The following is a 16,394-nucleotide window of genomic DNA, read 5'->3' on the forward strand; positions in this document are numbered from 1 at the left end:
AATAAAAATTAATATTTAACAAGTTAATAATGTTAGCTACAAAACATAAATGAACAAATGTTAATTACTTTTGAAAATAAACAATAATATATTTCAAGAGCAACCAATATTGAGTACATACTAGGGGTGATTGCAAATAAGGTTGCTTGCTATTTGGTTAGACCCTATATCGAGTCATAATAGATAAGTTACTCAATTGAAACCCTATATTGAACAAATCGAATGCTTTTCAGGTCATAAATGATGGTTGGGTTGCTCACCCCTAGCTATTACAAATCAATCTATGTCCAGAAAAATTGGTCATTCTCTACTAAGTTCATTTGAAATCGTAGACGAGTTCATCTGGAGGTTTTTCCCATATGCAGCAATAAGCAAAGCTTCAGCTCGACCTGCAAATGTGAAAGCACACAAGATGTTTAATGATCAGGAGAATAATATATGAATGAAAAGACCATCACCAAAGTAGAGTAGCAGCAGCTATTCCATATGAAATTAGTTTAGTTTGAAAATATAAGAAGACATTGTACAGAAGCAGTGAATAATAATAAATACCATGGTCTTTTTTTCTCTGTAAAGATGAACTCAGAGAAGGAAACATTGTTGATGCAAGCTCCCTGCTGTCATCCTGACAAAAATGAGAGTTTGTTTAGCTATTTGAATAGTCACAATCCCATTGGAAAATCCCTAGAGGGAAATGAAATTGATTTATTTTTTTCATTTGGTAGTATAAGATGATTTTATGGACCTAGTTTTATTTCGTATAAAAATTATGGTCCAGAGTAATGATAGAGAGCGAGAATTTGGTGTCATGAATAGTGTCAGTAAATGATGTGACAGCACGTGATTAAACTTGAAAAATGAAAAAAAAATTTCCTATTAAATTTAAGTACAATCACATGTTGGTACATTATTCTCGACATCATTAATGACACCAAATTTTCGCTTTCTATCATTACTCATTATGTTACCAAATCGGCTCAATACAAAAGGGAGGGCGGAAGAAGTATGATATCCAACCTTGCTTGAGCGGCTTCCAGACAGTTTAAATTCATTCTTCCATGTAACAGATGGGACAGGAACTACAGAAAATCCAGAGGCAACCAAGATACCAATCCATAGACCATAGGCAAATCCCCCGCTCCACCATCCCTTCATCCAAGAAACAAAATAGTTTTCAGCATTGCTCTAGGGAAATCAAACAGAGCAAGAATATGAGTTCAAATCATCTCATAACTGAAATTAGATTGGAAAACAGATTCCACCAAATTCGGGTTCAAACTCAAACAAAGGAAAAAGGGTAACAATGACAGTAATAAACCTATTGAAAACACTGACCTGTTTGCCATCTTGAGGAAATGGTATTGATTGCTCTAAGTATGCTGTAGTTCCTGAATATGAATGTAGCTCCTCTTCAGTAAGGATGTTCGTTCCATTTAATTAAATAACGAAACTATTTTGGAAGAATTAGCAAAGAGGAAATTCACAACAATGACAAAATATCATAAATTCTGGATTCAGGAAGAGCACATTGATGGGGGAAATCAGAAACCTGAAAAGAGAGAACTTATTTATCTTACCAATTGGAGCATTGAAACTTCGAAGCAATTGAACAATAGACTTGGCATCTAACCGTCTTCTAACTCTTTTGCCTATCAGCACTTTTACATGAGGAGAATCAAATACCTGCAACAGAAGAAAAATAAAACTCCATCTTGGCCGCAAAATATAATCTTTTACCCTAGTTTTAAATTAAAAAATGAAATCATTACAAAATGATAACTGCAGTGATCATAAAAGAAATTATGTTTATTAAGCTTCCTTTTTCTAACATTAGATGTGAATGATTGTGCCTGATACAAATTATATTGTAAAAGCTACTTGATTGTGGACACACTTATTTTGAAATGTGAGATAAAAGGCTTAGTTTCTTGTAACTGATGGTGGTTGTGGCTTATTTAAAGGCCCTTTTCAATCAAAATCTTCATCTAAAGGCCCTTAACAAGTATCATTGTGACATTGAGGTTTTATATAATGCATAATTGAATACAAGACCAGCATTTAGAACAAAAGCAGACATGGATTCAATGAACCTGTCTCCTAACTTTCATTAGCCTCATTGAAAACACTCCACAGGGCCTACAAATGTTCAGATTGTCCCTTTAAAACCCTAACTTAATTCAGGTTTCGTAAGAATTTGCATCATGCTATTAATCAGTAATCACCCACCCAATCCAAGAGCAAAAGAGAAAAGACTATTATACCTGAGGGGAACAGTCGGGACTATCCGACTGTAAGAGGGCCAAAGCTCCAGAAATGTCCGGATCAATGCCAATAACCCATTTGGAAGCGAGATTACTATTAGAATCATCAATTCCTCCGTTCACTGTAGGCAAGTGTTCCGAAAGGGAAGGGGGGGAAAGAGAGTCCAACCAATCTTCCTTCAGCTGAGAGTTGACAAGCTTAAGAACAGGTTTCCTTCCACTCCTCTTCGATACTACTACTTTCTTGCTACAAGGTTGTTCCTGAACTAGTTCTTCAACGGTTGTAATGGTTGAAGATGACGAGGCGCAGAAAAACCTATAGTTGGAGGCACTTAAGCGAACCGTTGCCAGAAATTTAGCCGGAAATGAGGTCATCGATTGTAGGCCTTCTGGTAGCGGCGGTTGACGGCAGAAGTGTAGGGCTTCCATATAATTGCTCGAATGGGGAGAAACCGGGAAATGGATTAAAGACCTCCAGATTTGGCGGGTTTATCTACCCCTTGCTGTTATCATTAGCACCCTCTTTCTCTTCATAATTTTGAAACCAGCTCTTCTTTTTCTTTTTATAAACATCAATATTTAAAAAAAATATTAATATAATTTTTTGTCAAAATTAAATAGAACATCACAACAAATTGAAATTTTAAATTCATTAAAATAAAATAAAATAAAAAAAACTTGTTATAAACTAAAAGATAGTTATATAAAATATCAATTATTAAGTAAAGATTAAGGAAAGAGTTATTAGACTTCTTACGAGTTAATTGAAATTTTGGATCTCTTAGTTTAAACTTTAGAAGGTTCTTTATTGTTTTAAATATAAAACAATGTTTTATTTTAATCATAGTTTTGAAATTCGGTCCGGCTCACTGGTCGGACCGACAAACCCAGTGAATCAATCATCAAATCGGGTTGGGTTCATGAAAAAATCAGAAATACAATCAACCTAGTTAAACTCGGTCAACACGCCGGTTGGACCGAAAATTCGGCAATTCGGATTAACTCAGCGGGTTTATCCTATTTAAAAAAAACATTTATTTTCTTTCTTACTGATCACTCTCTCAGTTCCTCCCTCCTTATTTTTTTATTTCCATTAAGTTGATATATTTCTAGTTACATGTGAGTAAATAGGGGTGTTTAACCGGTCGGTTAATCGACCAGTATTGGTATCGGTTTTACCGGTTTTGGAACTATTGTTTTCGGTCATTACCGATCGGTTAACCAATAATTCAATTTTTAAATTAAGTATTAAACTTATTAAATATATATATTTTTTTAAATCCTTATTTGTACCGTAATTTTATACTTATTCTCCATTTTTTTTTAACTATATTATATTATTAATATTTTATAATATTATTTCATAGATACATTTAAAATTATTTTATAATATATTATATTATTCTAACCATATAATATATTTAAAAGTAAAAGAATAGGCATATAAATTAGATTTTTTTTAAACAATTTTATACAAATTTTAATTTAAAATTAAAAGAAAAAAAATATTTATATATTATTAAATATTATTTATAATATATTTAATATTTACAAAATAACTAATATAAATATATATGATTAAATTATTACCGGGTTACCGGTTAAATCGCTAGAAAAATAGTTCAATCGAAAACCGAACCGTTTAACCGGTAAAAAATCAGTTAACTGGAACCGTTAGAACCGGTTAACCAATAAACCGGTAAAATGAAACCTTTAAGCTATCAGTTCGGTTGGGTTATCGGTTTTCCGATTTTATTGCACAGCCATATGAGTAAATTACCGATTTTTAGTTCTAAACACTGAGAATGACAAACTTTTTTATTCACCTCAAGTTCCACCTCCTACTTGAACCACCTGATTTTGCTTTTACCAGATTAAAAAAACGATTTAAAATGGCATTGTAAGTCATAACTTAAACCTAATTTCTTCTTCAAATAAAATCATAGTTATCCAAAAATCAGAAGATGTAGTTTGATTTGAAGCCTTATCCTTACATACCATTTAAGTCTATTTTATTTCAAATTTTTTAAAGTTATTATCATTATTTTTTTTTGTCAAAATTTAGTTTATTTTGAAGTTCATATTTCATATAGTTGAAGACAATAGTTTGATATTATTTTGAGGTTCATACTTTATATAGTGATTATTAGGATTATAGATTCTGTTGGAGAAACACCAACAAATGCACGCCAAATTCTTTAAGATTTTTGCTATTTTTTTATTATTTTATTATTATATGAAACAAGTTGAACCAGTAACCCAGTTTCTTCACCGGGTTGATGACCGAACCGGATTTCAAAACTATGATTTTAGTAGTTTTGAACGCTGTTAATTTATTATGTAAGTGACATTTGTAAATAAATAACTAAAAGATTTATATAAATAATTTAACTACCGAATCTCAGAGAATTAAGGTTTTAACTATCAAATTTTAAAGAATCGATAGTCAAAACCCTAAACTCGTTTAAATTCGATAATTAAATTAGTTTCCTATATTTTTTATTTTTTTTATAAATAACACGTAAATAATAAATTAACGACCAAACGTTCAAAACGGTTAAAGACAATGTCTCATTTCATATAATTTTAATAATAAATTAAAATAAAAATAAAAATCCTCAATCTAAATTATTAATTAGTTTATTATAAAGTTATATATTATCTCTTCCCTTTAAACGGGAAATTGGACGAAATGACCCTGAAGAAAGGGCTATTTGCCTCCGTGGTCATCAGATAATTGAAATTGATCTGATGACCACTTTATTTTTTTTGGACAAAAATACCCTTTTCGCGTAACGCGAAGGGACTTCGCGTTTCGCGAAGGGAATTTTTTTTATATAAATACTTAAAATTTTTCATTTCGGCATTTTCTTTCTCTCACTTCTCTCTCTTCTCTCTTCCTTCTCTTTCCTCTCTTCTCTTGACGGCGGTGGCACGGCGTCGGCACGGAGTCGGCACGATGAAACCCTAAACCAAAACCTAAACGAATACATTATACAGATCGACGAAGGGCTTCACGTTTCGCGAAGGGCTTCACGTTTCGCGAAGGGCTTCACGTTTCGCGAAGGCCCAGACGGTTGATGAGCCCTAATTTGTAAGTCAAGAACTTCTTCAGGTCGGTCTCTCTCTCCCTCCCTCGATCCGAATTAAGAATCATGTGAATGCTTATTGAATCTTCTTCTTCTAATGATTCATCTTTGATCTCGCCTAGGTTATTTTCGGATTAATTTGTCTTATCATAATGTCTTCTTACTTGCAGCTTCAATCCCGTGCATTGCTAGTTAGGGCTAGCATTTCTATACTAGGATCTAGTTGATTATTGAATAATTCTATCTGTATTCAATCTAGATCATAACTTAATCTCCTTTGTAATGTGTTTTGTTGGTCTCTCTTTGGCAGAAACAGAAGAAACAAGGTCAATTAGGGCTTGCAAGAGGAAGAAAATGGTGAAAGTATCTACCTTCTTTGGAATGACAGTGGGTGCCTTCGTCTTCTGGCAATCCATGCCTTAGTTGGAAAATAAATATTTTGAGACTTAGATTTGCGAGTTTGTGATGGGCGTTATTTTTCAACAATTTTAGGCTGTCATTTGACATTATATGAAAAATGTAGATAATGCTATATTTTGATATTATATGAAATTCAATCTTGAAATCCGACAGATTCGATTAGGATCTCATTTCCATTTCGGAAGATCTTCACACTTTTTAATATGTTTATTTTATTTTCTTTCACAATGGTTTATTTGTCGCATTTAAACGACTATTCATTTCATCGACCATCTAAATAATATATATAAATCAAAATCTATAGGAACCCACCACAACGCTTTATTTGAAGCTGATATTTGTTACATGCATCTTTAACAGAAATCACAATTCAATAAGAAAATTGTCTAAAATTTCAATAATGATTTTGTAAGTTATTGGAACATACTATATCTGTAAGAGTATACATCTTTTTCCTGAAGACTGTATATCTGTAAGAGTATACATCTTTTTCCTGAAGACTGTACTCCTAAAAGAATGAAACTAATATACAAAAAAGTTGTTTCCTTCCTCTCATGCTGACTCTTCTAGCAACATCCCATGCCTTGAGAGGTGCAAGCTCACCGACTTGAGATGCAAAGAAGGATTCGTAACCGGGTGAATCAAATGCAAAACATGTATGTTTAGATCCCTCTCGAGGAAGCCATGCCATTGCAAATCTCCTCGATTCCTCTGGATTGAGCTGGTAGTACCAACCTCCACCAACCCTATACTACTACTAATATCTATTTCATTTGCATGCATTTCCTGAACCATCTGGTGATCATAAGGGAAGGCCAAACATCTTGACAGTTGAGTCAACACTTGTAGAACTAGAAATGGCTACAAATTTATAGATCACCAATGATTGGTAAACTTAAAACACAGCCAAGGCCACTACAACTCTCCATTTGAAGAAGTATTTCGTATTCCTTCCTTGTACAATTGAGGGTGCTGCTTTGAAAGAGATGCACTCACATCCTATTATAAAACACAAACAATTTACTTTTCCGGTTCACGATTATCCAAAATAAATAGAATCAGCCAGAGGCAAAGATATACCTTGTCAAAAAGTCCAAGAACTAAAACTGGTACTGAAGTGAAGATAACATTATACAAAGACTAAAATGTGAAGCCATCGCGAAACGTGAAGCCCTTCGCGAAACGTGAAGCCCTTCGCGAAACGTGAAGCCCTTCGCGAAACGTGAAGTCCTTCACGAAACGTGAAGGCCTTCGCGAAACGTGAAGTCGTGAAAATTAAATTAATGTATCCTGAAACGAAACCGAATCAGAGCATCATTAACTACAAACATATCATCGACAAGATGAACAACCAAGATGAACAATAAGATGAACAATAAGATAAACAATAAAAAAATCTCATGATTTAGGGTTTATAGATGAACACAATGGAAATAATAACATAAATCGATCCAATCACCTGATATTAGAACGAGTTTTCGTCGTCGATCTGTATAATGTGTTCGTTTAGGTTTTGGTTTAGGGTTTCGCCGTGCCGACGCCGTGCCGCCGCCGTCAAGAGAAGAGAGGAAAGAGAGGGAAGAGAGAAGAGAGAGAAGTGAGAGAAAGAAAATGCCGAAATAAAAAATTTTAAGTATTTATATAAAAAAAATTCCCTTCGCGAAACGCGAAGTCCCTTCGCGTTACGCGAAAAGGGTATTTTTGTCCAAAAAAAATAAAGTGGTCATCAGATCAATTTCAATTATCTGATGACCACGGAGGCAAATAGCCCTTTTTTCAGGGTCATTTCGTCCAATTTCCCCTTTAAACCACCTCTGTTTTATACAACTTGTCCTCTACAAGTAGGATCGCCTGACTAGAAAAGCTGATTAAACTCGATTTAATAAAATTTTTTATTATAATACAAAATTATTATATTTTTTCTTTATAACATAAAATAGAGCTATTTAATCATATACTCTGTTTTTATTCATTTTATCAAAGCTATTTTTTTTTGTTATTGTATTCTGTAATCTTTGTTTATTGGTTTGTTTTAATCAAATATTTGATAGTGGTTTGATTTTTTATTATTATTAAAGTTATGATTTGTCAAAAGCTTGGATAATTGACCATTTATTCCAATTTTGAATTCTTAATGAAACGAAGTTAATTTATTTTTTAAAAAATATAGTTATTTAAATAAAGAAAATAATAACAAAATTTTCTTTTCACTTAGGTGAACCTAAATTTCAATCTTGCCCATTCTGCAATTACTTTTTTTTTTTTGTCTAAACATGTTGATAGGTAAACAAAATCTTAATTATGATTTATTTTTAGGCTTATAATTTTCTAATTTGTTATTTTATCATCATAGTAATTTTAATTGCATTATTAAATCATCTGTAAAATAAGTATGTGGACAATGGACATGATATTAGCAATAAATGAGTTTATTTTGAAGATATACATATCTTTCTAAAAAAATACATATCTTTTGTATATATTTGGGAGAAGTATTAGTAGGTAATAAATATATTTTTAAATATTCAGATTAAATTTTATTATTTGTTATGGTATGTAATCATAATAATTATAAATAATATATATTATTATATATTATATTATTTATTTAGTATTATAAGCATGTGGACGTGATATTTCAAATTTGTACTAAAGGAGTTTATTTTGAAGATAATAGATTATTTATCTTCTTATTTGGGAGAAGTATGGATATAAATGAATTTATTAATATATGAAGAGGAAAAAATTGTATTTTTGGCCGAGGTAACCAGGTAGGCAGAGATGATATAACAATAATAATATAATATTTTTATAGGCTACATTATTAATAAGAAAACAATAAAGATTAATTTATTTGAAGTAAAAAATAAACAACACATGATTGTAATACAAAAGAGATAAAAACGAAATAATTTATCTCTGAGAAAATTAATAAGTTAGTAGAGAAAGATAAATAATTAGTTAGAGAAAAGAGCTTTTAAATGTTTTATTTTTTTTGAAAAATAAAGAGAGTAAAATATGAGAATAGAATAACATAATTATATGCAGGTGTTTTTTTTTTTTTTAGATTACAATAAAAATGTTTGAAGGGAGGACAAGCCCACATTGGTGGACACTTTTTATATGAATTATTTATAGTTCAATTCAAACAAATATTGTTTAAAATATTCACTGTCTTATATTTGATTATAACTTTCATAAAGTTAAAATTGACATGTTAATTTATTTAATATATATAGAGAGAGAATAGTCACGTTAAAAAAAAGATTATATTGTAACTTGTTTTAATTGTTATTTCAAATTAAGCTATAATGTATTATTATATCTTATTATCTTTTCATATTAATTTAACTATTTGAAATTTGTGTTGTTTTTATTTAACAATAAATTGAAATATAATGAATATGTTCATTTTTTTCTCATTCATAATTCATTTAGATATTAATCTATAAGTTTTTTTTTTTAACTTAATAGAACAATTTATGTAACAAGAGTCTATACTTAAAGAAATTAACTAAGATACTTGATTCGATGAACGCAATAATATTATTGTAAAGATGAATTTTCATATTTAGATATATGTTAAATGTGTAAAAATGATAAATATATTTGATTATTAATTTGAATCTTCATTTGGAAATTGTAAATATATTAACATATCTTTGTTCTTGCACTATCATTGGTAACATGATAAAATTTAGACATAAATTTAAATTATTTGTTTACCTAAAAAAATGACATTTTCAAACAACAATAAACAAAGTTACTATACAAGTTCACAATAGGAATAATAAAGTTAGTTAGTACAAATAAAAGTATATATTTATAGAAATTATAGCTAAAATAATGTGTAAACAAATTAAATGACAAAATTATGTTCTTTAGAACAATGATAGAGTAGAAACCTTCCTTAATTATACCCTAAAAAGACAAACCTTAATGCTTGATTTTGAATTTAATTGTTTTTTCTAATGGTAGACAAAGATTCCCTTTTTTTGTCATACCCATCTTCCTTACAACCTTAGAATATTCAAGGTTTAAACCAATTCCTTAAATTCAGCATGAAAATCAGTGAAATCATCCACTACCAATAATTTCTCTCTCTTAATCACGTCCTCAATGGAGTACTTGCCATTTCAAGAATCTGATCAGGTTGTTGATGATGATGAGTCTACCTTTGTAACTGCACCCACCAGCCCCATCATTACCGCCGCCGCCGCCGCCACCCTCGCCGCCGGTGAAGAAGAAGAAGAAGAAACATCAATGGCTTTATTCTACAGCCTTCCTTCAAGTCCCATGAGAAGAACAATCCATCTAAACCCATCTTCTTTTATCATAGACGATGACTTCGAATTCGAAACCAGCAAAAAATTCCGTCTTGAAAGCGCGGAATTGGAAAAAACCCTGTCTTTTATCCAACAGCAAAATCGTAATAGTAACAGTAATAATAACAATAAGAAGAACAATCTTAACCTAGTCCTACCCGAAATTGCATTTGCCGATGAGCTATTTAGTAACGGTGTTGTAACGGCTTCATCACCATTGAAGCTCCCACCAGGTAGGATACCTGCAAAAACGGCAAACTCATCACCCTGTTCATCGTTTTCTGAAATGGGAAACCCTTCCTGTCTCGGCGCCGTCGGTGGATCTCCATGGAGACAAACATCTCCATGGAGACAAACATGGAAAGACGGGTTTGACCCATTTGCAGCCGCGATACAGAAAATCGTGAAAGAAGAAGTAAAGAAAAAAGAAACCACAGACGTTGAGGGAAATTCAGCACGCGCTCACAGACGGGCACATACATTATGTATACCTCCCAGTCTGATCCTTCCACTCCCGCCACAAATTGGATCCAAATCCGGGTTAAAGGAAAGAAGACATGAAAGAACAGAGTCGGATCATCATCTTAATCTGAATTTGTCGAGGCGTGATCAAACGGGAGTACATAATCAATGTCCATCACCTTCTTCACCAGAGTTGGTATTGAGTAATAATAACCAGAAGGAGTTTGTTAATGGTCCTCCTAATGGATTGAATTGGAGAGTAACGAGTAGAAAACAGAGGATGGGGAAGTTCTTGAGGAGATATGCAACTTTTAAGACTGAGAAAAATGAAGGGAAGATAAAAGAACAGATTGCTGCATTGTGGAGGTCAAGTTCTTTCAAGAGAATGAGTTTTAGATTTAAGGAAAACAGACATCATAATAATCAAGATCAGAAGAAAATTGGGGAGGATAAAAAGATGGCAATCCCAAATTACCAACCGAAATTTTCAACGTGCTTGGGATATGGAGGAGGGGGAAATGCTAGTCCTACGTAGGAAGAAGGAAAACATAAAACGTGTAGCTTTGTTTTTGTCTTTTCAGTGTTCATTCTAAATGTTGTTTTACTTGGCTGATCATCCCTTTTTGATGATCTTTAACTAGTTTTCTTTTTCTTTGTCTTAATTGCTGTTAAATCTTTCAAATTCTAAATTGTGATTAACATTGATAGTTACTCCTCTCAATTTGATCCATCTTCCTTTGAAACAGACCACGATCGACCAGTTAATTACTCACGAGTGTATCATCCTTGCCATTTATATGCATGATATTAGGGTTTAAGTATTCATGTTGGGTGGGGTTTGGATGGATGGGTCTATAGGGAAAGTGATGGATTTTGGTCAAATACATTCATTCGTGAAGTGTCTTGTCAAGGCCGGGTCGGTCGGGTCACATTGGTGGCCCTTAAGGATACAACTAGTTTAATAAATTAATTTTATTAGTAAAAATATATATAAATGAGAAATGATTAAGGAAAAAAAAAATGAGATTAAGTCAATTTAATTGACAAATAAATAATAAATATATTATATAATGATAAAATATTTTTTTTTATAATGATAAATTATTATATATTTTTTAAAAATAATATTACTATATAATGATAAAATATTTTTTTATAAAAAAATAAATATATTTTAATTTTTAATTAATAATTTAAATAAATAATGTTTAATTATATTATTTTAAAAAATAATAATATCAATAATCATTTTAATTTTTTATTCCTTAAATTAAACCCTAATTAAACATTACTCCATCTTAATGACATAATAAAAAAACCTCCTCAAAATTACTATATATGTTAACCTGTTAAGATCTAATTTATTAATTGTTTATGTCAAAAATAACTACCAGAAATTGTTTGTAGTAGCAGTAGAATAACACTGGAGAAGATGAATCTCTCTCTCTCTCTCTCTCTATATATATGTTTTACTGCATCATTGAGAAAATTACCTGAGCAACAAACAAACAGCACATGATCCGGAGAGAGAGAGAGACCCTGAAGCCGCGAATACCGCTACGTATGGCAATATAAAAGAGGCGGCCGATAGAGAGAGAGAGAGAGAGAGAGCTTAACCTAGGTCAAAATCTCTCTTCTTCCACAAACCTAATTCTCTAGATTTCCACAACCCAATTCTACTCCCTTCCCCTTTCTTTCTTTACCACTTCAATCCACCCAAAATCACTCTTTTCAGCCTCTCCTCCTCAACAATGGAGGGAACTTCAGGCGGCGGCGGCGGTGGAGGAGGAGGAGGCAATGATGTGGAGCTTCTCTCCAAAACGTTACAGGTCGAACACAAGCTCTTCTACTTCGATTTGAAGGAGAATCCTCGCGGCCGTTATCTCAAGATATCCGAGAAGACCTCTTCCACCAGGTCCACCATTATAGTCCCCTCCAATGGAATCTCATGGTTTTTGGATCTCTTCAATTATTACGTCAGCTCTGAAGACCAAGAGATCTTCAGCAAGGAACTTCAGCTAGATACTAAGGTGCGTGCGTGTCTTTCTATTTCCTTCTTCAAACTCTGTCTACTTTTACATAATACATTTTGTCTTTCCCGCAGGTCTTTTACTTTGACATAGGGGAAAATAGAAGAGGTCGCTTTCTCAAGGTACCTTTAATCAATCTCTGATAGTTTCATTTTTTTTTTTTGTTTACTCCTAAAGGGGTCTGTCCTAAAGAGGTCAAGAGTTTAGTTATGATTTTAGGAGACTAATATCTTGAAACAGTAATGTCAATGAGGCACTTGAATGCACACGGTTTCACCATTTATAAAACTACTGTATAGAAGATGCATGATGGGACATTCTCTCTGAACCTAAAAAAATAAATACAAATGTCATCATCTAACAACTTGCCCACTGAATAAATTAGCCTGCAATTTGAAACTACATCGATTTTCTATATTTCATTATTTGTTTACATTTTGTGTATTGTTCAACAGTGTATACTAATTAGGGTTTCTCATGAAATATGCTAATTTCTGCTTTATGTTCTGAAATTAAAATGGTTGTTTCTTTACCTATATGCACTAGAATATATGGTTTGTTGTTCCACTAGAAGAAACTATTAATTGAGACAAATGTATTGAGTTCACTCTACGTGCTTGTGCTTGAAATCTTATTGCTCTCTCCTTTTGTTCATCGGCCAAACTTAAATGTTATGTAAGTAGTAAAAGCCGAACCATCGATACACCTGAAAGCATGTTCAATTGAAATTAGTTGACTCCTACAGAGCACATGTTAAGAGAAACTGATTGTCGCTCTGAAAATGTTTCCTTTTCTAATGGAGGTGGGGAAGAAAACAAATGAAGCATAGCTAAGTTACATATATGTGCCTGTATGAGATTTTTGTGCATGTAATCTTTGGGATAGCCTTGAAATATAGACAGACCAAAGAAGCTTTATATGGTGATGGGATTTCTTCAATGTATTCTGTGTTGTTCATTTCAGAAAAGAAGGAACACTGTTTATACTTGCATACTGTCACAATCATTGCACTGTATGCTCTATTGCATACTCGTAGGTTGCCCTAGTGGATGACTGGATGTTGGTTGCTGCACCTGTTGATGGTTATCACTGGAATGTGTACATCAAGTACTAATAAAAGATAAGAAAATTAGAGGAGGTCCTATTCTCTTTATTGGGCCACCACACATTTATCCTTATCTTAGATCGAAATGCAACTGAAGTGTTCTGATGTGTGTGAGTTCCGACATTTTCCGAGCAAGTCTAAGCATACCAACTCGATTTCTTTATTGTTTATGACACCCATCTTTACTCTGTTTGTCTTGTACTTTAACAAAAAGGCCAGTAAGCAAATTTACCATCTTTGACTATCCCTAGGCTATCCAAATACAGAGGATGTCATTGAAAATTTACTTATTCTTTGTTAGTTGGTTGTCTTAGATATATCATGTAAGTTCCCAAGATATCTAGTGTCACCAATAGTTTTGTACCTTTGAATAGTATTTGTTCTAAAGCTTAGCCTACTAAAACTTAGAGCTTGTTTGATGTAGTTTTTTTTAAATAATCTGATTTTTGGGAAAAAAGTTCCATGAAAATGTGGATTATTTGGGTTAAATGACTAAAATATCCTTTGTATTTAATATTTTAAAATGTTATACAAAAGTTGATGACTTGAATGATTTGGTTAATAATTGGATAAGACAAATAACCCTTCATCAAACAAAACTTTAATCTCTAACAAATATCTCAGTTAGTTGATTATACTTAATGTAACGGTAGTAGTAGTAGGAGGAGGATAATGATATGTTGGTAGTTAGCACTTAGCAGAGTAAGTTAGTGGGTTAATGTGTTGTTAGCTTTTTTTTGAAAGAGAGAGTATGTATTCTTTTCAGTAATGAATGGATAGTTATTAAATTATCACGCTTAGGCTATTCTTAGTCTCACCTATATTTCTTCTAAAATTTCTAGTCTCTAGGCTGGTATGTAACACTTAGACCTAACACCCAACTTGAAGAACTTTTGAGCTAGAATGGTGGGTTTGGATTTGTATCATACTTAAGTCGAAGGATCTTTGATGACGGCATCTTGGAGACTAGAGCAACTAGAAAAAGAAAATTTATTTTGTACAAGTTAGGCTCATATTAGCCTGAAACTCTTCTTTTAAGCCAATTTGGATTATGTTATTGACTCTGAGCTTGTGACCTCAGTTGGTTAATTTAGTTGAGCCTTATGAACCAAACTGTGGCAATATCTGTATCCTATCTTGTCCTAGAAAGTAGGATATGCATATCTGATAGTCTTAAATTACTCGTCCTTTTCGCTCATAGGCTTCTATGCATTCGTCATATGAGGCATATGATGTTTCTGATTGTTTGGTTAGATGCAACTAAAGAAATTAAATGAAAAAGTTGCAAGTGACAATTCACTTTAAAGCTCATACTGTCCAGATTTCTGAAGCTTCAGTTAGCAGAAGCCGCAGCACCATCATTGTTCCTGCTGGTAGTGTTTGTGACGAAGGGTGGGTAGCTTTCAGGAAAATCTTAGCTGAGATAAATGAAGCATCAGGACTCTTCGTCTTGCCATCAAATCAGGTGCGTATCCATAATACCAATCATCACCCTAACAAAGCTAACTAATAACATCACATTTTCATTTTTATGGGCAACAGCAAAACTCTGAAGGCAGCGGCTCAGAACATTTGGTTGGACTCTCAGATGATGTAGGGGCTGGCTTTATTTCTGGGAACAGCTCACAACCTCCATCAGTAGCAGCAGCAACAGCAACAGCAACAACAGCAACTGATCAATCAGTTGATTTACCTCCATCTGATGAAATTGGTAACTTAGCTGTCTCAAAAGTGATAAGGGCTGATCAAAAGAGATTCTTCTTTGATCTTGGAAACAACAACAGGGGTCACTTCTTAAAAATTTCTGAGGTAAGTTCTGCTTCTCCTCCTCCTCCTACTACCACTATTATCATCTGGCAAGTTTAGTCTGTAGATGAAAAATGTATTTTTGGAAATGCTGCAGGTGGCAGGTTCCGATAGATCCTCCATCATTCTTCCTCTGTCGGGGCTAAAGCAGTTCCATGAGATGGTTGGTCATTTTGTGGAGATAACCAAGGATCGAATTGAAGGAATGACTGGTGCTAATGTTCGGACAGTTGAATCGACTCAGAGATGAATATTATTATTATTAATGGTAAAGTGTGAGGAGGATGTATTGATTTATCTTAATATCTCATTTGGCAGCCAAAAATAATGTGGATTTTTAGCATATGATTGTGGGGGGTAAGGAAAGGAAAGGAGGGAAAAAGGGGGGTCATAAGGAGTTGTTTCCAAGCATAAAATTTCAAATTGGGAATAATTATTAAGAAATAAACAACTACAGTAAGGTGTGTTGTTGGGTTGTAGATTTGTTTGCTTCAGAAAACTATTTCAAAAATAATTATGTTTTTCTATTTGTTTTTCAATTTTACTTCTTAGAAAGAATTATTAATATATGTATTTAACAAGGGATATATTGATAAATAGATATTTAATTTTAGTCAAATTATAATTATTTATTTTAAATTAACAAACAAATAATTTAAAACTGAAACTTCAATTTTAATTCAAATTCATTGTAATCATGTTATAAGGTTCAGATCTTAGAATAAATTAAAATGCAGTTATTATGTTGGGAGATATCATAAAACTGAAATTCTCTAAAGAGAATGATTGAATTTAAACATAAAACTCAATATTATAATTAAGTTTATAAGTTAACAAACAAACAATTTAAATTGGACACTAAATTATAATTATAAATTTGAATTATGCTATTTGTA

At 32.4% G+C, this 16,394-nt stretch overlaps 2 protein-coding genes across 2 annotated transcripts; one reads left to right on the top strand and one right to left on the bottom strand.

Moving 5' to 3' along the window:
• Positions 1–46: 46 nt before the first annotated feature.
• LOC124932347 (Holliday junction resolvase MOC1, chloroplastic) lies at positions 47–2,785 on the bottom strand. The gene is made up of 6 exons (XM_047472967.1): positions 2,262–2,785; positions 1,578–1,683; positions 1,336–1,388; positions 1,018–1,149; positions 553–625; positions 47–389 (listed from the first exon to the last, which is right to left on the bottom strand). Exons 1-6 carry the CDS (start codon positions 2,688–2,690, stop codon positions 301–303), a joined length of 882 nt encoding a protein of 293 aa, XP_047328923.1. The 5' UTR covers positions 2,691–2,785; the 3' UTR covers positions 47–300.
• Positions 2,786–12,027: 9,242 nt separating this feature from the next.
• On the top strand, positions 12,028–16,028 carry LOC124932222 (transcription factor Pur-alpha 1). The gene is made up of 5 exons (XM_047472840.1): positions 12,028–12,587; positions 12,662–12,709; positions 15,014–15,157; positions 15,235–15,501; positions 15,596–16,028. The coding sequence occupies exons 1-5, from the start codon at positions 12,309–12,311 to the stop codon at positions 15,746–15,748; spliced, it is 891 nt and encodes a 296-aa protein (XP_047328796.1). The 5' UTR covers positions 12,028–12,308; the 3' UTR covers positions 15,749–16,028.
• Positions 16,029–16,394: the final 366 nt, after the last annotated feature.

Source organism: Impatiens glandulifera, chromosome 3 (genome assembly GCF_907164915.1).
Source record: "Impatiens glandulifera chromosome 3, dImpGla2.1, whole genome shotgun sequence".
In the NCBI taxonomy this organism is placed as follows: Eukaryota; Viridiplantae; Streptophyta; class Magnoliopsida; order Ericales; family Balsaminaceae; genus Impatiens; species Impatiens glandulifera.